Source organism: Carassius gibelio, chromosome A23 (assembly GCF_023724105.1).
Source record: "Carassius gibelio isolate Cgi1373 ecotype wild population from Czech Republic chromosome A23, carGib1.2-hapl.c, whole genome shotgun sequence".
NCBI lineage: Eukaryota > Metazoa > Chordata > Actinopteri > Cypriniformes > Cyprinidae > Carassius > Carassius gibelio.
Window position 1 is genome coordinate 11,327,960 of NC_068393.1, and position 21,150 is coordinate 11,349,109.

The 21,150-nt window shown below is 35.8% G+C and overlaps 2 protein-coding genes across 5 annotated transcripts; both read right to left on the reverse strand.

The window, feature by feature from the left end:
• Positions 1-39: 39 nt before the first annotated feature.
• LOC127944489 (syntenin-1-like) lies at positions 40-16,554 on the reverse strand. Of its 3 annotated transcripts, XM_052540447.1 has the most exons (9): positions 16,394-16,554; positions 7,876-7,927; positions 7,020-7,116; positions 6,019-6,119; positions 3,603-3,761; positions 3,213-3,388; positions 2,118-2,289; positions 1,908-1,999; positions 40-742 (listed from the first exon to the last, which is right to left on the reverse strand). In XM_052540447.1, the coding sequence occupies exons 2-9, from the start codon at positions 7,924-7,926 to the stop codon at positions 688-690; spliced, it is 903 nt and encodes a 300-aa protein (XP_052396407.1). In that variant the 5' UTR covers position 7,927; positions 16,394-16,554; the 3' UTR covers positions 40-687. The 3 variants fall into 3 exon arrangements, with proteins under 3 accessions (XP_052396407.1, XP_052396408.1, XP_052396409.1); XM_052540448.1 differs by lacking the exons at positions 6,019-6,119; positions 7,020-7,116; positions 7,876-7,927; positions 16,394-16,554 and adding an exon at positions 3,874-3,970; XM_052540449.1 differs by lacking the exons at positions 6,019-6,119; positions 7,020-7,116; positions 7,876-7,927; positions 16,394-16,554 and adding an exon at positions 3,882-3,899.
• Positions 16,555-17,178: 624 nt separating this feature from the next.
• Positions 17,179-20,782, reverse strand: LOC127944490 (peptidyl-prolyl cis-trans isomerase FKBP1A). Of its 2 annotated transcripts, none has more exons than XM_052540451.1 (4): positions 20,650-20,782; positions 20,477-20,524; positions 19,137-19,237; positions 17,179-18,964 (listed from the first exon to the last, which is right to left on the reverse strand). In XM_052540451.1, the coding sequence occupies exons 1-4, from the start codon at positions 20,684-20,686 to the stop codon at positions 18,836-18,838; spliced, it is 315 nt and encodes a 104-aa protein (XP_052396411.1). In that variant the 5' UTR covers positions 20,687-20,782; the 3' UTR covers positions 17,179-18,835. The 2 variants fall into 2 exon arrangements, with proteins under 2 accessions (XP_052396411.1, XP_052396410.1); XM_052540450.1 differs by having other exon boundaries at positions 19,137-19,249; positions 20,650-20,769.
• Positions 20,783-21,150: the final 368 nt, after the last annotated feature.

Consider the following 21,150-nt stretch of genomic DNA (forward strand, 5'->3'; position numbering starts at 1 on the left):
AAAAACATTTTGAAATGGAGCATTTATATTTTTTTGAGAGAGAGAGATCAGCATTGGCAGTACATTCCATTGGTATCACCAGGATGATCATTTATTTTTGTAATAATTTCAGTCTTGAGGTTACATTCGTATATAAATTTTTTAGAGACATTTACAGGCTAATGACAGAATGTTATCAAAGATAAAACCCCTAAAATGATTTGCTGCATTACAAATTCTGTCCATTAATTCCTTCTGGCAGAGTACAGCTATTGGCATATAGAAAAAAAAAAAAGAAATGAAACAAGTGTTTGTGCATAGTGGGAGGAACCGAAAAGTCAGGAGTGTTGAAGCTAATGCTTTACAAAACAGAAGCTCAGGTTCAGTTTTTAACCCCTTGCCCCCCCCCTAGCAAAAATAAAACAATCAAATAATAATCCTCAGTGACAATGGATTATTATATAACATGTAATATGACAACAATTACATAATGGCAATAATGGCATTTAGGACAGAATCAAGAACTAGAAGGCAAAACGATAACAGCCAACAAGTGAAAGTGAAAAAAGGCAGTTTTTACATGTTATAAATGAATGTGATTGAGGAGGTTTGTCCGATCAGTGATGGACGACCCATGTGGTGGAAGGCTCTTATGGGAAGGCTAGAGATTGTAGGCAATGTGGAAGGGGTGTGTGTGGTCTTCTGTGTTCAGACCTCAGGCACAGAGTGATCCATGGATGACTTCAGCAGGCCGCCAGACATCCTGGAACAAACAGGTTAGGGCTGTCAAGAGCAGGAGATGACAACTCATTCTGACACTTAACCTTTTTTTTTTTTTTTTTTTTTTTTTTTACAAGCAGGTCTAAATGGCCTTTTAGTATCTTTGTAAAACTTACAACAGTGGTCAGCAATAGGGCCCACAGGATAAAATGCACACAGCTAGATTTTGATAGCGGCTGGTTCTGAAATAGATCTGTCCTGACTGCAACAGTTACTCACAATCAGAGGATGTAAGCGGTGCAGACTGCGGAGTGGAGCGGTGGGATTTTGAATGGAGCAGATTTTTCAAAAGTTGGAGCGTCATGGGTTTCTCTCCACCAGGAGCACAATTACGACCCATAATATAACTGCATATTCAGCTAGAATTCAAGTTAAACATTTTTAGCTAGCTTGATAGAGAAATTTCACTCAAATCAGAAAAAATGTGAAGGCTATGAAGGCCGGGAAGCTCTAGTTCAAGGAATTTGTTTCTACTAGATACTGAATATTTTCAACTGAAACCATGATTTAAAGACATACTATAACACAATTGCTCTCTCAATAAGGCATTCAAAAAATGTAATCTTACAGTGCTACTTCATCTGTATCTGATTTCAAATGAGCAAAAATCTGTAAGTGCATCGATTCATAGTTAAAATAATGAGACTTAAGTCTCTGCAGAGCAAAAGTGGGCGTTTATGACTTTGTGGGTGTTTTCAAACTGTTGGGTGTTTCTAAGTCATGCATTCAAAATGACCAACCAGCAATTCTAGTTGTATTTTCCATCGGTTCATTTCTTAAATTATCCTTTGAATATGTTCTGGCCCGCCATCTAGTGGCAAACATTCGTCTAAAATTGTTAATAACATTAATATTTCAACACTTACTGGACTGAAGCAACTTAATGTAACTTGATTATCCTTACATAATTTTCATTTTAGAAAAGTTTAAATGTACCAAGAGTTGATGCATCATGCTTTTTAGGATTGTTAAATTGTTATTGAGAAATATAGAGTGACAGCTGATATTTATATGCATTTTATAAAGTAAGGAGAGCTTATTGCTTTACATTATTTCTCTGCCTCTGAATAAATCCAAGGTCGAGTTTGAGCTCCATATTCTATGATAATTAAATCACTCATGAGTATAAAACCAAAGCTGGATCTCACTTCTTAATCATGTGCTCATAGATGAACTTCGGCATGATGGTGATGGTCATGGCAGTGGGAGATGTGGTCAGGATGTCCTTAATCTGAGTGTCCTGGAGACAGAAAACAAAATATTTTACACCACAAATCTAATGGTCATCTTATGGTCTTGTGTCTTAAAACGGCCGTCAAAAAGACATATCCGGGAAAAACTAGCACGACCACTCTCACCTTGAGTCCAATGACGTTCTGGCCGTTGATCTCACAGATGAAGTGATCGGTGAGCAGGCCGTTGCGGGCAGCAGAACCATCCTTCACTAGAGAGGTGATGCGTCCGGATTTAAAGATGAAGCCCACATGGCCAGAGCTGTCCTTATGCATGGTGACTGTGCGCTGGAATGGTCTGGAACACAAAATATATACATATGATATGATGCTTAATGGCATCATCTGTGCAATTATGTTAATGATTACCAAAGAATTTTTTTTGATTTGACACCTTTAATGCAGACAGTAAGGTCATTAAGTAATTCATGTCTCATGCCAACAATGTCCCATGGCTGTACTGTTAAAATAGCATTTAAATATTTACTGCTTGTAAGTGATTTACTGGAGGGGGGTTTTTTGTATGCGTTTTTTTTTTCTTTTTTCCAGTGGTAACTGCCACAAATACAGCTGTTGATACAGCTTAACTTGGATCTAAAGCAGGAAGTTTGTTTTAACAAGTACTACAACTATGACAAATAACCACCAGGAGGCAGCAAAGACCTACACAAATATTGATATACACGTGTATTGCCCAATTTGTCACGACAATATTCAGAATTCTTTGTTAATGTAGGCTTATAATAATGCAAATAAGAATTAGAAGTAATTTTAATTCAGGTGAAATTGATACAAAAGATTTTAATTTCAAATTCTTAACTTTGTATTCATTAAACTATCCTCAAAAAAAATTGTCATGGTTTAAAAATATATATTAAGCAGCGCAACCGTTTTGAACACTAGTAGTACAAGGTTTCTTGAGCATCAAATCAGAATATCAAAGTGACTTCTGAAGCATCATGTGACACTGAAGACTGGAGTAATGATGCTTAAAATTAAGGAATAAAAATTATACTTTATATAATTATAAGTCACAGGAATAAAATTATACTTTTTAAATATTTCCAAACATAAAATTGTCCACTTAAAAATTGTATTTATATTTCACAATATAACAATTTAATCAGACTTGGCAAGCATGAGACAAAACAAATTCTTACCAACCCCAACCTTCTGAACAGAAGTGTCTGTTTATATACTGTACAGATAGAAATGACTGACCTGTCACGGACAATGAGCTCGATGCGCTGTTCGGCTGCTGCCTTCAGAGCTTTGTGGGCTTTATCTGAGCTCCAGCCAGCAACATTCTGCCCATTGATCTGCAGAATCTGATCTCCAAAACGCAGGCCACCCAACGCCGCAGGAGAGTTCGCCTGCACCAGCTGGACAAACACTCCCTATAGAAAGAGGAAATGACATACAATTAAAGATTGACAACAACTAAACATCACCTGCTGATAATGAGAACAATGACACATGCTTAGAATGAGGGTGTGCTGCCCTAAATCAAATTACCAATTAACCTACATTACCAATTACAGACTCCAAACAATGAAACACAACACCAGTCATGACTCTGAGGAAGTGTTTAGTGCAAAAAGCTTTACTCACATTATCAATATCTCGGAGTCGGAGTCCAACCTTTCCTTCCTGGTCTTTGCAGATGACGACCTCCCGAATACCTGGGCGAATCTCTGCCCTCCTGATTCCTATGTCAGCACCGGTCACAGGCCGCACCATGCCACCCACACAACTTGGCACTGCCACTTGCTGCCAGGCAAGAGAACATTTACATTCATTCTCATATGTGTGACTGTATTGTTCACATATTATACAACATGAAAAGTCAACTGTGCCCAATGCAAATGTTTTAATGCAGTACTTTACAACTAATGGGTACTCTGAAAAATTTAGGCCCGTTCACACAGCAGCAGAATATGGAGTCCTTAATACTAGGGGTGCACCATATAAATCGCAGATGATTAATCTGCATCTTGTCAGTAAAGCTGGTTATCTAATCAGTGGTGAATACCATCAGGTGCTGATTTCACATAGAGTAGCTGTTACTAGCTGTTAACTGAAGCTGTGCACATCCAAGCTGATATTGGACGTGGATTTGAGCAGCTTTTCAGTTAACAACGGCTCTGTGAAATCAGCACCTGATGGTATTCACCAATGATTAGATAACTGGCTTTACTGAAGAGATGCACATTAATCATCGGCGATTTATATCGTGCACCCCTACTTAATACAATTATGTTTAGGGATGTAATGATTAACCGTGAGCCGGTTGAAAATCAATTCAAATGTTACGATTAAAATCAGTTGAGATGCTAAACAAATAATGATTTATTTAGGAGTTTATATGAATGTAAATCTAAGGAGAACTTACTGTCTTTAGAAAAGTTTAGATGGTATTTTTCTATTCATCTTGCCTTTAATATGTATAATGCATATTAAAGTTCATAAGCGCTGCTTTGCTTACAGCAGAAACCAAGGAAATGCTTAAAGTCCCTACTGCTGGTAGAGAGTGAGTCTGTGTCTCGTTCAGCTCTTCTGCTGTTTATCTTGCATGCAGATCTTTTTAAGTGCAGACCATACTGTTTTTGCTTCAAAATTTCAAATTATACAATCTAATTTAGATTAAAAACTGCTCATGTTGCATGTATGCAGCACCTTTGTTGGGATCTTGATTAAAATGCAGTGGTTGGCTTTAATTTTAAATGGGTAGAGCACATACAAGGCCTTATTTTGTTTATATGAAGATATCTATTTTTATTTGTGTTATTTATTTGATTTGGGGCTTGTTTAAAAAAAAAAAAGTCAATTTAGTTTTATTACATTTATATATTTAAATTGTGTCATTTAGCAGACACTTTTATACAAAAGCAACCTTACAAATGAGGACAACAGAAGCAATCTAAACCAACAAAAAAGCAGTAATATTCAAGAACATTTTGTCCAAGCAGTAATAAAAGGACACGTTTAATTTATAATTTGTCTTAAATCTAATTTTGAACAAATAAATGTGTGAAATCGTGAATCAAATCGTGAAATCGAAATCATGAATCGAATCATGAGCTGACTGAATTGTTCCATCCTTTAGTTATGTTCACACACAGTCTGGTTATCTTCAGGTGTGACAACCGCATTCTGCAAGTGAACTCAGAATCGAAAACGTTTGTACCCACAATTACATTCTCAGAAAACCCACACTCTGTGAACGGAACAGGACTGGATAACTGGTTGTCTCTCAGGTCATATATAGTGTGACAGAGCCACTCTGCTGCACAAACAGTCTGCTCAGTGTCTTCATGTCTGCTTTCACTAACTTACAGTGACAGAGAAATGAATTTAGCAGTTCTACACGCTAACATGCAGTTACAGTTGTGTGTTATAAACACTATTAAAATGGTTTGCTCTTCACGCAAATATAAAAGCTGCTGTCAGATAATAGAGATTTGACGGATGAACTCGCGGCTCGATTTGGACTCTTGTCATTTCAGAAAGTGATAAGATTTTCAGTTTTATAGACGTCGCCATCTTTGATACTACTTTGGTAATATCTACTGTTGGTCTAATGTTCAGTACTATGAACACTGAGTATCTTTTTAAGAAATTACTCCAACACAGACTTTATGGTGCATGAGTCATTCTGAGCTCTGCTTCCAGGAATGATGCTGAAAAGAATAAGTCACCCTGTGGCCAGTTTGAACTATTCAGAGAAAAAAACTCCCAAACGCACAGATGCTAACACACATACACAACCAGCTCCTCTTTTTCAAACCTTACACAATTACTCTTGTCTGCTTTAACAGAGAAAATATTATACAAGGTAATGGTGGCAGCGATGGAAAACAGGCTGTAGAGCAAACTAAACCAGGAAAGAGTAACAACACTGCTAGGGAAACATCTGAGACTCTGAAATGTCATTATTTGCATACATTAAATTATTATTTTGTAGGGGCGATACTTAACAGGAAGTGAACTCTAAAAACAAACATGTTGTTCAGTGTCAATCACTTACACTGTCAGCCACCGGGACCAGCGCAAGGTTTCTCTGAACCTCATCGCTGTTCAGACTGAGGCCCATATAGTCTCCCAGCTCCTGCAGATTGGGATACAGAGCTGGAGAGAGAGAAAGAGAAAGTTTTTCATACTAAAGTTTAGAATTCTCCTTATGACACAGACAACGCTAATAGCTAACACAGTAGCATAGTGATGTAGTCTATTTGACTGTGTTTTAAGATAACATCAAGCACTTGGAAAAAAACAAAAAAAATAGAACAGAGAAAAACAGAGAGCTGGGTGTCAACACTGGTTTCAGATTCTAGCGATGAAGGTTTCCATCCAGTAATTATTTGTGTGCGTGTGTGTGTGTGCGTGTGTGAAACATTCTAAAGAATATATATGATTGGGCTACACTAAACAATAAAAAAAAAAAAAAAAAAACTTACGTATACATATTTAATAAATATCTAGACAACATAACAGGAGAAGGTCGAGCACACTGTTATTAAGAATATCAGCGCACTAGAATTATGATCAGACTGCTTTGAGGCTATCATAACTTGAGCTTTAGGGGCTATAACTACAACAAGTTACAGTACTGCGTGAACCCCCACCTTTAAAAAAAAAACCTTTTAACCTTCTTGTTATGAAATATCCTGCAAGTGTTTTGAGAGGCCGCACACAGGGACACAATAAGAGCATGTTGGAAAGGTGGAAAGCAGTGCTGTCTGGATAAGAGGGGCTCAACTTGATTTACACTGAGATTAAAAAAGGAAATAGGGAAGGTTGTTAAATGGCTCCCAGATTCCCTAAGGCATGTGTTAACTTCCTGTTTGACAATTGCAAAAAACTTTGGCAAGCTTTCATCTCTATAAAAACAGCTCTCACTCTACACTTTAGAAATGAAAGGGAGAATGGCATGATAAGGGAGATGGAAGCATGACAGAGGGCGTAGGAAGCTTTAAAGGAAGACAGACAGACAGATAGACAGATAGACAGACAGAAGCCGGGACTCACTTGAGCTTGGCATCCCCTGCGTTGCAGGCTGTGGCTGGTAAACCCCCTGAGTGATGGCTGGGGTGCTGGAGGTGGCACCGGCGAACTGGGATTGAGCCTAGAGGAGCAAACTGCATGTGAACATCCACTTTACTTCAGTAACAGTTCTTTTAAAGCACCAACTTAACTTCAGTATTATTATCCTATATAAAACACATATTATAAAAAAAATATATATTAGTTAATGAAATAAAACATAAATATTAGATGAGAAACTTAAACTAGAAATGCTTAAGTTAGCTTAAACTAACTGAAAGTTTAGGCAAGCAAGCTTAACCAACTTAAAACTAAACCTAAATTAAAACCATGTAGATTTTGTTTTAAAACAAAAGGTAAAAAAAAACACACAGCAAAATCAGTACAAATTAAAGGAAATCAAAGTTAATAAATATTATGGGCTGCACGATTACTTGAATATTAATCGTGATCATGATTTCTGCTTCTGTTTATTATTTAAGCATAATCATGATATTTGCCATATATCCAAACACAAATCTTGACTATACTTTTTTTGTGATTGTGGTTGCTGAATAAATGCACTTACACAAACTCTGTTTTACAATACATGTCCTGTAGAGAAAATGTTTAAGTACATGATAAATATAATAAAACATGAAATTAGATCAGGTAAAACAAACCATCTGTACGAGTTGACATTTTCTTAATTTGTGCTTGTTTGAAATCTCACTAACTATATAAAAAATGCAAAATGAAAACAATTACGATAATGTTTTTAGCAAAATAATTGCAATTAGTTTCAACATTACCTTGCATTACCCTAATAACTAGAACAATATACAAGTAAAACACTGCTTACCTTGATGACCTTGTCCACTTTAAGGTCTTCTAGGGATGGATACAATGACATCCTGGAAAAAACAAAAGTCACAGCATGAAAATGGGGAAAACAAGGCAGCGTGCAGCTAAAAGTGTTGAAAAACAGGAAATAATACTTTTTAGTGAGCTCATATAGAGCCATATTGCTTTAGTTTGTATTTCAGCTGACTAGAAAGCACATTACTCAAACGGGAATTGGAAACCTACACTAATTAGACGGGACAGATGAGGGAGTATATTAGAAGCATGGTCACCAAAACATGGTGACTTTATCAGGCTGCTCCATCATGACCAACATGTTCACAAACACCCCCATCACAAACACACATGGATGTGTCACAGTAGCTCTGTGGCGGTGTTGCTTTTACGTTGTGAAGCGATCCGCCTGTGAGTCCATCTGTGTCTCCTGCACAGTCATCCTCGTTGATGTAACAAAAACATATCTATAAAACACCAGAAATTATAATAACTCCTACAATAACTCTGACTGCTCTTGATTTCAGACAGAGATGTAACTATCCCTTCACAAAAAAGAAGCACATTGCCATCTTGGATATTACTTTGTTCACTATCGTTATGTTTACTGGTAAGGAATAATTTTGGATAAAAGTGTCAGCTAAATGAATAAGTGTAAGTAGCAACTGAGTATTCAACATAATTACAACAACAAACATACAACAATACATCACTACCATAGATCTACAGTATGCTTCATAAGCGGAATACAACATCTCCTTACATGTATTTTGTTCATTATAAAATGAAAAGCAGATAATGAGGACTAAAGTTCATGATTAACAGCACAGAGCTCAGGGTAGGACATAAAAACCAAATTAATTTCACTAAGAACCTCCTACCAGAAAATCATTACTACTGAGCCAAAGCACTACTTCAAATCCAAACGAAATAAAACATTAAACACTGCCTGACTGTGCTCTTTATCTTACAGTGGAAGAGCAATGAGAACTTAAGTGCTTTACTGGGAACACATCCATTACTGGAAAGTGGAAGAGAAAGGGAAAGGGAGGGATAGAGAGAGACAGAGTAAGCCAGAGAAGTAGGCCTACAAAGAATTAAACCGCTTAAAGACAAAAAAGAAGGCCAGGAATGGAAAATATGAGGGACTTAATGTATAGGTTACTAGAGGAAAGGCCAACAAGAGATAAAGCACGTGAATGATTGATGCTGACATTAGTCACAATCATATGACTGTGATCACATGACCTATTGTGGAACTTCAGCGCTATAGATTGAACAACCCTATGACGCTTTTAGCGGTGACTCCTGATTAGCATGTATTAATGGGTTGTGTTTCATCACTATATAGAGAGGATTTTTTCTACAATATTCCCTCATCATGACATTTTAAAATAGGCATTCTAAGTCGATTTACTTCAGTAGCCTATTGCCTCTCCCAATCAGTAAAAAATGTGGTTTACACCCAGTCATGCATGGAAAAAAATAAATGAATACCGTCATATACCATGAAACTGGTATACTTTAGAAAAATACAGTGATATAAATTTTTGGTCATACTGCACACCACATGCTGTACTTTATTGTTTCTCCCCATGCCCCAGCTTTGTGAAACACAGCAATTTTTACATAGCTCATTGCTCCTTACCATACTGTGATGCCGTGTCCCGGTGCGACGAGACAAAAACAATAAAAGCAATTACAAACAAGACTTTTGTTGCATCCAGTGGGAACACAATTACTGATTATAATGACTTATACTGTCTTTTTACACATTGCATCACACCGCATAAACATAAAACCATGTCTGCATTTATGATTGAAGAAATTAGAATCAACAAGCACTACTCTACACTGCTCAAAACTTTAAATCATCAGTGGCAAATTATTTAAATATGAAAACAGTTACAGGCTGAAAGTCAGAATAGCCGGCATTGTAGATTCAGGAAACAGTCTTCCTCCATTAAATTAAAGTCCTTTTAAGACAAGTCACTCTGCGGCCATCTTTCAAACGCAGCTTGGACATGCAAGTGCAACTTCTATCTCTTTGAATGGGGAAAAATCTTATTTCCCAAAACTGTTCACTAAGCTTATGATTCAATTTCATATTTGAAATCACCAAAGAAATCTGACAACTGTCATAAATGTTGTTACTTTTGTAAAAAAGCGTTATAAAAAGCTTATTTTTCAGGCTATATCAGCCAGTGCAGGCTCAGTTTCTATAGCATCCAGAACTTCTAATGGCAGCTGCATTGACGCACTGACTTTACCGATTAGCAATTGGCTCATTCATTCAGAAGGCCTTTAACCATTAGTGTAACGAAACATGATGGCATCACAAATACAAAAGACAAGACTGTAAACATATCCACAGCCCTACAGGGGATCAAGAAGAGAAGTCTTCAAAATACTAATTTCTAGCCAGAATCATCAAGATACAGGAAAACAAACACATAGGAAGACATGGTTAAATGTTGAGAAATGCGAGAAATGGCACAGTGCCTCACTTCCCTGAAGAGACAATGGAGAGATCACTGGGAAAGGAATTAAACTGAAATGAGAAACAGGAACTACTTAGTGAGAATCAGCATTATAGGAGCACAGCCAGTGACTGAAACTGAACAAACAGCCTGGATACTTATTCAAGTCTCTAATGCATGTAAGAACATACAGGTTTACAACCAGATTAAAGAGACTCTGGAGCTGTTTAGTCTGTAACGGCAGATTCGAGACTCATGCTAAAGCACAATGTGCTCCTACACATTCACAAAATGACACAAATCTGTGATGCACTCACTGACAGACATGACCACAACATAGGGAAAAAAAGAAAACTCTAGCCCACATCCTAATGAATAAACTCCTACACCAGTTCACACAGAACAGCTCATGTAAACCAACACTGCCTCTCGACGTCACGCGCAGACCCTGATATGTAAAGCAAACACATGCGCTGAAACACTTGCTGATGTTTTTAACCACACAACATGATGTCAAAATTATATCTGACAGGCTCCTCCCATATAAACAATGTCTCTCATCGCATAAAAACTTCTCTGTGACACTAAAGGGCCATTATTTCCTCTCTAGAGCACTCAAATAAAGTAGAGTTGTCTCCAAATAGTGGACTAATGGTGACAGTGAGTAATCTTCTCGCAGACATGTGTGCCTCTATTGTATCGAGATCAGCGACTAGCATGAAATGGCATGAATAGACTGGGCACAAAGTGTGTCATAAATCAAGCAGGAATACAGGATGACTAGGAATCTCATCACTGAGGCTGTAAGTAATCTGAGGTCAACACCTGTTATCAGTGTTATTTTCATTAAAATCACAAAGAACTAGAAACAGATTTTTTTTGTGTACATCCCAGCGAAACAAATTAGAATAAAATATTAGAATAAAATGTGGTGCTGAGTTGTTGATTAGTTAGGGAAAGATCTACTTTCAGTCGGATTTTATGTGGACGAAATGACAGGAGGAGTCGGACATGTGTCACTGGAAGATCAAGTTATGATATTTTAATTAACCATCTGGTATTGTTCAGTCATTTTAGACCGGAAAAAAAATGGGAATGGTATGAAACGCGATGACTTTTATGGCAGTCCCTATGTAACCGCAAACACTTGAAAACTTGAAAAGGTAAAATGGTCATTAAAAAAATACAATGAAAAATAGTCACACTTGTGTTGTTCACGGTCAAAAAGGACCACCATTGGAAATGAATGGGAAATACGCAAATATACAGATAATTTTTGTGTGTACAATCTATAAATCATTCACGATGCAGACAAAACATGCACACAGACAGATTAACAGATGAACTAGAGTGACTGTTACACAAAGCATGTTTTTGCAAATGTGTGAAATATATAATTTAGCCACTATGCATTAAAAACACAGATATGAAGGAAGGAGTTACAGGTGCTGGTCGTAGAATTAAAATATGATCAAAACGTTTTTTTTTGTTTTTTTTTTATTAATTCCATTCAAAAAGTGAAAATTGTATATTATATTCATTCATTACACACATACTGAATTTGGGATTTTCCTTAGTTGTCAGTTATAATCATAGAAATTAAAGGAAATAAACATTTGAAATATATCAGTCTGTGTGTAATGAATGAATATAATATACCAGTTTCATTTTTTTGAATGGAATTAGTGAAATAAATAAAAATTTTGATGATATTCTAATTATATGACCAGCACCTGTACACTAAATCTTCAAGAGTACACACACAACACAATTATACACACACAAATGAATTGATATAGCTGTAACAATATGGCAAAATTGAGCCAGAAGACTCAAATAAAAGGTTGAAATCAGACTGATTAACCTCTGATAAAGCATTCCTGTCCATCTTTGTTGAATTTTGATGTTGTGTAACAAAATGTCGTACCATGTTCAGGTTTGACTATAAAATTAAAGCCAAAACTGACATTTCAAACAAAAAAAAATCTAAACCTTTACAAAAAGTTGTCTTTGAGAATGTCTAAATATAGCCTACATACAAATCCACAACTTAATTAAAGTAATTATGTCTGAAAACAATAGTTATTTTTTTTTTTAAAAAGTTACTTTTTATAGTTATATAGGAATCTGGTGGTTAAACCATGAAATTGCTGATCTTTTTTGCTACTCCCACTAGATCTGCTTTCAAAAATGTGATTTTAAAGACACTGTCTCCATTTTAACATGAAATACTATGAAGGTAAAATAGTAGCAAAACTCAAGAGTTGATCTGAATTTTAGAAAGTGTCATTAATATTCGCATTTGAAAGTTGAAATTTACACTCACAGCTTTGATGTGAAAAGCTGAGTGTTTTGATTTACACACAGAGACAACAATCAAAATAATATGGATGCACTATATTATATTACACTATATTATGCTATTGGAATCGGCCGATAATGGCTTTAATGTAATGTAAATAACGGCTTAGGTCCGATATGAAAAATTATGCCGATATGTCTTGCAAATAAGAGGAATACGTTAACTCACGTGATCAGTGTGTGCTAGTGATTAGATCACTTCGCAGTAGGGCTGCATGATAAACTACATGCGCGGTTCTTTGGTACCGAAATTGGTACCAAGAACCGTGGATTTTCACTGGTATCGGTACCGAATACTGAAATTTTGGTACCGTGACAACACTAATGATTACATTCAGTCTTTTGGATCACTGCATTTAAACCAAGAAAGCACGAACAGAATGATGCGTTCGTTGTATGATAGAGTAAACAGTGATAGCACATGCAGCAGTAGCAGCAATGGAAGCCTCCCCCGGATTCTAGTCTCAGCTTCAGACGTCACGCCCATGGACCACTGGCTAACCGTCTGATGCATATGGGAAACAAAAGTGGAAACACTTCAGGAATGTCAAAGTGGTTATCGGATTGGTTGAATTCTACAGGATTTCCAGGAGACATGCGTGTTGTGTTCTTTAACGTTCCGCTTGGAAACAAAGATGACGTGCTGCCAAACCCCATCATGAAAGCAGAAAGCCGTCGTGTTTACAACTGTGATGACGAGCGCTATCAGGATCAACTAAATGCTGGATTTTCAAAAGTATGTGAAATATTTAAAGTTTGCGTCACAGAATCTTCAAAACACATCCGAGAGCTTTACACACTGTTATTGTGGCAATATTTCCACCCCTCGAAACGTGATGATGAACGAAACGAATCGTGATTGGTTGTTTGACATGTCAGTCAAATGGCCTCATGGGCGGGCCTTGGCCAATGAAAGCTGCCATGAATTCGCTACACGAGACTACCCATTTGGTAAAGAGCTTCAATCTGAGGGGGCGCTGCTGGCCCACTTCTAAATAAATTAAAATTAAAATAACCTACACAAATAACATTTAGACTGTTTCTGATTAAATAAATCAGTAATTTATTTTTTATAAAAAATGAGTACATTTTGATTTAAAGGTCAGAAGCTATATCTTACATGGAAAACCCATAAACATGACACTTGTAAATTAAGTAATTTTATATTTACTAATTTATTCATCAATGTGTAATGCGTTTTATTTTTATTTTAAATCATAAGCTCTAAAAAAAAGTCTTTTGCTTTAGACCATCTACAAATGTTAAATCTTAAATGTTAGGGTTAAAACTGCATCTTCCTCCGGGAAAAGCTTCAAAGTACTGTCAAAAAAAAAGTTCTTGTTAAAAATTAACCAAAATTAAAAATACTTTGCCTATAATTTCTGCACAGGAGCGACTTTGTGTTGTTTCCAAACAAAAGGAAATATCAGTATTGGCCAAATAGAGTTAAAAAATATCAGCATATCAGATAGTGGCAAAAATCCAACATCATGCATCCTTATTTTAAATTCAAAGTTGCAGATTAATAGTTACAAATGTGTAAAATGACATTCACATAAACAAAATGACATATTTACTTTTGCACTTTACTTCATTTTCAGTGTAAAACCAAAATAGTCAGCACTTACAACCGCTCAGATCTGGCATTACAATTTCAAATCCTAGCACTTTGACTTTTGCTACTCCTTTCCTGATATATTCCTGTAGGACTCACTTGTGCACTTGTACATGCAGATGTGCAAATCAAAAGATTCAGCTTTTCACATCAGAGTATAAATTTCAATTTTCAAATACAAATATTAATATGAAAAGTCCTCACATTCAAACCAACAAGCTCTCGAGTTTTGCTACTATTTTACCTTCATAAAAACTCTCTCAAAATACATAATAAATAAGAAAAAAATATTATTGAACAAAAAAATATCCTAGTAAAAAATAAAAATACAATTAAAAAAAGTTACATTTGAGGTGTTCGATCCCTTTTGAATAATTCATAAGATCAATACAGACATTTAGATATTAGATCTTAGATATTAGTCTGAACTTTATTCCATGCCAACTTTAACAGAAACTGAAACACAATTAAAAAATACAATAAAATAAATAATATAAACATAAATAACAAAGAAGAAACCAGAAACTATAATAAAGTGACCACAACTCAATTTAGTTTTAGATAAATAATAATAATAATAATAATAATAATAACAATAATAATAAAAAGGAATAAAAACTAAATTGTAAACTACAACAACTCTATCTTTATCCAAACCTTAGTGTAAATCTGAATAAATCACATGAAACACTGTGGAAACTCTACCACACAAAACTAATGCAAGATAATGCAGAAGCAGCAGAATGATTTCACACTGGCTGAATCGGTCTTAAAAGATATCTTTGATTAAATGTTAACTGCCATCATTGAAATTGCAGGGAAAAAATCTTTAGTGCAAACTCAAGTTAGGAACACAGTCAGTGGGTCCAGAGAGTGGGTGAGGGGCCTCTGGTGTGGGGGGAAATAGGCAAAGCTAATTTCAGGCAGACTGAATGAGCGCTGCTGAGCATAATAAACGACTCTGCCATGACAACAGTCTGACTCCATTGAGTCCAGCAAAGGATCCATGCGCCAATATCCCATCCACAGCTTTTGGGAAAATATAACGCTGCTGTCATCAATAAATATGGCACATTTTATTAAGACTACAAGTCCTTTCTCAATCTCTCCTAGTGACATAAATGTCAACGATGAAATAATGAGATTATTCCCAGCTGACTGATGTCATCATGTGGGAAAGTCCCTTTAACAAAAAATCCAATGAGCAAAAAAATAGGTTATAAAACTTTACAGGTTATTCAGCATCACTCATTTAAGTTATTCCTCTGTTTGTTCTTATGTTTTCCGCTGTTCAGTCATCAATAATTCAGTTCCTTCTATTATTTAATAATATTTTTTTATTTTATTTTAATGAAAATACAGGTAAAATCGAAAGTAAAAACTTGTTTCTCAAGAAACAAACAGTACCAGGTTTCATAGCAGAAACACACATAATGGGATTAATAACATTTAATTTGTCAAATGCGACAACGACTGAAACAAAACGTCTGCATGTTTTAGTTAACGTAAATATAACATCGTCATGTGACTCACTGCCGAACAACGCATATATGTCATGAACATTTAATTTTCCGCTCTAAATTACCCAATAACTCTAATGCGAACTGTAAAGCGAATGTCAACTTAAAAAAAATACGCGGAGGTTTTATCCACTATGTCAGCTTAAACTAAACTATATTAACACAATATAAAAGCAGACTGGCTGATCCAGAATGGATTTGTTGTATTTAGCTCTTGAGCTAGTCACGGCAACTCCGTTAGCAACCGCACAATCATGCTAATTACACGAACAAAGTTATATTTCTTTCGCCTTAAAATAATGACCGAGTAATATGATGCAAAATACACTGCAAAATTACAATAAATATAACTGAACTGAGCTCAGCGAAGTAACCACAAGCACGTCTTTGTTCTTCGTGTGTGTTTGTGTGTGTGTGTGTGTGTTAGCAGAAGCCTGGTTAAGTTTAGCCTCGGTTAGCCAGCGAGTCCCACATACCTGATTGAATAAAATCACTCTGAAGATCATTCAAATAAAAGCATTTACCTTAGAAAGTGTGGCGTCTTACCTTACTGTTTTCAAACGACTGGCTTCTTTAGAAATAGGATAAATGTGAGGGGAAGGAATGTAAACACGGCGATCACAGTAAACGGGACCCTTTTCCTCTTAAGGCTGGTGCAGAAGTGAACAGATGGGAGGTGATCGGAAAAAAGTACGTGCGCGTGTATTTAGTAAAACCGTTAACTTCCTGCTACCTCATTCATTTAGGATGCTGGGATAGTTTTATTTTTATTTCCCATTAACTTTAGAACTTTTCCTCTGAATGCCAAAAAACACCATGGTAACATCGACTCCAGAGACCAGTTATTGTAAATAGCCTACTGTAAAATCACTGGACTGGAATTTATTAATTTATTTTTCTTGATGGCAGTGATGGAATACCAAGTTATCAGTTCCACCAATATATCAAATTTAGTTCAGTAACAACGACATAAAATGACTAGTCATTTGAAGTATTGTAGCTATCTATACATGCTGGATTGATTCTGATTTATGTGTTATACAACAGCTTCCATAACAAAGCTGAACCATAGATCAGCTGTAAAATAATTGAATTGGATCTCATTGTAAATCTGCTTCCATAAAATGTTAAGGTAAATGTATCTAGCTTTTCAGATTTCATTTAATTATATTAGCAGTATCAATAAAATAACATAAGGGATTATTAGTGGACACACGTTCTCAGTGAAGGTACTACGCTGAAAGGACACAAACGAACAACATTTTCCAAAACATGTAAAAGCACTTTATAGCACATTTGGATTTTTTTTTTTTTTTATTGTCTTTAAGACAATACATAAATATAGAGTGCATTACAGGAATATAAAGCCATATATTTGATGCTTGACTTTTAATCACAGAAATTGCCAGCATCTACTCAAGTGTTTAAGCATCTGCAGATATCCTTTAAATTCAAATGATTTCCATGTCAAAACAAGAGTACTATCACTGTATCTGCATCCAGTATAATCACAGCTATTGTCTAGGCAGCATGGTCAACATTAACAACCATCAATGGCTGCAAATAATCAAGCATCATTATGTAAATATGAATGGCAAGTAGTGCACTGTATGTCATATGTATGTCACAATGTACTAAGAAGCCACAACCCCTAATTTTGTTTTTCAGATCTTTGTCCATCACTGAAAACAAATGTTCCAATCTCCATGAGAACAGAAGGTGCCCCTCAGTTATAGATATCAATGAACAGTGCAACATGATCACAAAATCCTTAAGCACTAAAGCATTTTTTTTACTTGATTTTCTCTTAACCACATCAGAATAATGTCAAAACATGTTGTAATACTTTAATATATAATACTGTTGACGGAATGTCGATAGCTAAAATATTGTTGCCATGGCAACGTGTTAAACTTAAATATTTTCTGGTGATTTTGAGGCAGTTAACATGCTTAAAATTTCTTAAACTCAACACAAATATCAGTATTAATGATAGTTGCATGCATCCAGTGCTGCGGTGCAAAATCCTACTCAACTACACAACTTAATCAGAAACAGAACAAAATAAACACATTTAAAAAAATTCAAAATAGTTGCATGTTAATAAAACAGAACAAACGATATACAAAAAATATATATAAAAACATTTGCACATCAACATGACAGAAATAGCAGTGATATCACTTCATACTTCATCATTTTATATTAAGCAGCCATGTCAACCACAAAGTTTGGTTTCAGGTATTATGATAGCACTTTTTCAGTTGATATGGTCACTTTGTAAATATACACAACTAGTGCTATTCTGGCAGGACAAGAACTGAATCAAAAATTTGCTTCTTTCTACTAATTAAAATCAGCAGACTTGTTCAAACTCAACAATTCTAATTGGAAATTACCAACTTTATATAATGGTTAATGTTAAAAGGTATTAAATGTAATGTATTAATTTATTCAATCTAAAATGTAACAATGCAATAAATATGCACATTTTTATATTCCAAACATAACATCTTTAAAGATAAATATATGTTCTCTTTTTCTGGAGTACTAATCAGGGATAAGGTCGCCGATTCTTTAACAAAATTGTACTTGATCTCCAGCCAACAACAATCACAGTGTAAGAAAAAGTCACAGCTAGAGAAGTCTAAAGGGTTAGTCTAAAAGGTCGTATCAATTTGGTAAAATGATAGAAAAATAATATAAAAAAAAAATTCTGATGAAATGTGACCAAAGCAAAAGATGAAATATTGGAGAACTCTGGTAAAGTAAAGCACTGATCTTTACATAATTTGCCAAAAACTGTAGGGTGGGATGCTGAATAAAGATGATTCTGAGAAGAATGACTAACAATTTTTATATTAATATGGCCGGACAGAAAGAGACAATTGATTTAATCAGGATTCTAATGTTAAGACAAAAAATGTTGACACATGAAACATTAATAAAGTCATGAAAAATTAACAAAAGGCAGTGAAGCGCATTAAATCATTCCAGACTGAGAAGCTCCACATCGAAGATGAGCGTCGCATTTGGGGGAATAATGCCAGGATGGCCTTTATTACCGTAGGCATAATCAGGTGAACAGGTCAGCTTTGCACGTTGGCCCACACTCATCTAAAGTCAGACAAACAAATTATGTGAATTTTTATTTATTATTTTTTCAATTGAAATATCAGTCCTAGGCTGTCTGGATTTGGTAGTGCTTCGTTAAAACACCATTTAACCTTAATTTAACTCAAAAAGTGTTACACATGATATTCTGAGTGGACAGAACACCATCACATACCTGTGCAATACCTTCCTCCCAGCCACGGATCACTTCCTGTTTACCAATCTTGAACTTAAATGGCTTCTCACGGTCACGGGAAGAGTCGAACTTCCGTCCATCTGTCAGAGAGCCTCAAGATTTAAGAAGGAAAGGGACGAGGCCAGAAAAACAGGAAATGAGGTTAGAGCATCAGATAAACAGGCCACTTTATTATTGTTCTGTTCTAACAGGGAGATTTTGTGTCTCTCTAACCCATGTTTGATAGCAGTAAATGATCAGGATATGAGACCGACCTCTTTCAAGAACGTGGCAAATGTAGAGTAATGTGTACATAAAGACAAGTCAAGCAGAAAAGAGTCACTGATCCACTCTTAAACACAAAGCAGGCATCAGTTAAATTTATTCAGTACATTTATACTCTAATTCTCTTTAACAACAATGGCTCTTTCTGACCTGTTTCTATGACTCCATGTGAATATAAATCAAGTTCACAGGCAGAATATCTAGAAAATCTCCCATTCTTCTTCCCATGTAATAAAGAAATAATGAAACGGAAGTCCTGAAGCACAAGGTGGAAATTTAGTTTGGAGTGCTTTGCCTTCCTCAGTCCGGTTTCTTACTTATTTTCTCCCTGCTTTATATACTTTTTCATTATTTTGTTATAAGTTGGCTTTTATTATTTTAAGTTTATTTGCTTTAGTAAACTGACAAATTAAAAATAATTAAGAAATTGTTTTAAAAAAGTTGAAATGTGGGCTTTTTTGGCACAATGTTGAATATTATATCAATGCTGCATAAAGTAGGCTACAAGCAGTGTATGCAATATGGCAGGCAGTTTGTCAATATTAATTCAACGGTGTGATAAACTTTCCAAAATTCGATTAAGTTAATGATCAAATATGGGTTGTTGGTTAGTTTGAACGATTAAAAAGCAATCACATCATCCCAGGGGGGTCGACTCACTCCAGACAGTGATAATCCGTCTATCAGACGCTGCCAGCCTCGCTGTCCAACACAGAGCGTCTATTAAATCTGTTCATTCTCAGCTGTCAGGTCTAATGCGGACAAACGCTCGTGCGTGTAAACAATACACAACTAATAATGCATAATAGCCTTGTATCCCTTTGTATATTTTACTGTATCTTTACAGCACTGCCACTCTTCAGATATAAGCAATTTTTAACACTCAACGACGTCGGATTGACCTGTAGGATTGCACGTCTGTTTGGAAAGATGCATTGACCCTTTTCTCTAAATTTAGTCAGTTATTATAAATTCCCCATGTACAAAAATCCACATACGGCCACAAAAACACAACATAAGTACACAACTAAAAAAAAATCTGAAATTCAACTCACCAACGTAATGCACCACACATGTCTGTCCTTTTTTGGGGAAAGTCCTCCCTGTAAAAGCAGCGCGAGGAGGAGAAACGGGAGCAGGAGACAATAATATAATGCTGTTAAACGCACGCAGACTTACAAATAAAACTCTACTTTACGTAATAGAAGCTGCATTAGGGTGATTTTACCATCTCCGGGGGTTATGGTCTCGATCTCTACTCCCATGTCTCTGAAGAGCCCTCCTGCACACTGTCTCGCTCTCAGCTGTTTGTAGCCAGAGAGGAGCGATGCTGTCGGGTCACGTGACCGCAGCGGGAAAACTGGGAGAGGGTCCAGTAGCAGAGCACTAAGAGGCAATTTGTTTTTTTACACGGAACTTTATTTAGATCCTTAAGTTCCAGCAGTGGAACCGCTGCTTAAAGGTGCTGTAGGGAACTTTTGTAAAAAAAATATTTTTTACATATTTATTAAACCTGTCATTATATCCTGACAGTAGAATATGAAACAGATAATCTGAGAAAAAAATCAAGCAAGTCATGCGCTCCCGGTAAAAAACAACCAATCAGAGCTGCGGTCCGTAACCTTGTTTGTATTCAAAATGTAGAAAAAATGAAGATAATAAGCGAGTACACCATGAATCCATTTTCCAAACCGTGTTTTTAGCTTGTCCTGAATCACTAGGGTACACC

What these genes read in the sequence shown, in the direction of transcription:
- LOC127944490 (XM_052540450.1), bottom strand. Translation starts at nt 20,686, where the DNA reads ATGGGAGTAGAGATCGAGACCATAACCCCCGGAGATG. An exon ending in GACCATAACCCCCGGAGATG is followed by an intron (nt 20,525 to 20,649) that starts GTAAAATCACCC and finishes CTGCTTTTACAG; the next exon opens with GGAGGACTTTCCCCAAAAAA. An exon ending in GGGAGGAAGGTATTGCACAG is followed by an intron (nt 18,965 to 19,136) that starts GTATGTGATGGT and finishes GTCTGACTTTAG; the next exon opens with ATGAGTGTGGGCCAACGTGC.
- LOC127944489 (XM_052540447.1), bottom strand. Translation starts at nt 7,926, where the DNA reads ATGTCATTGTATCCATCCCTAGAAGACCTTAAAGTGGACAAGGTCATC. An exon ending in AAGTGGACAAGGTCATCAAG is followed by an intron (nt 7,117 to 7,875) that starts GTAAGCAGTGTT and finishes TTGCTCCTCTAG; the next exon opens with GCTCAATCCCAGTTCGCCGG. An exon ending in AGAACGTCATTGGACTCAAG is followed by an intron (nt 2,000 to 2,117) that starts GTGAGAGTGGTC and finishes TTCTGTCTCCAG; the next exon opens with GACACTCAGATTAAGGACAT.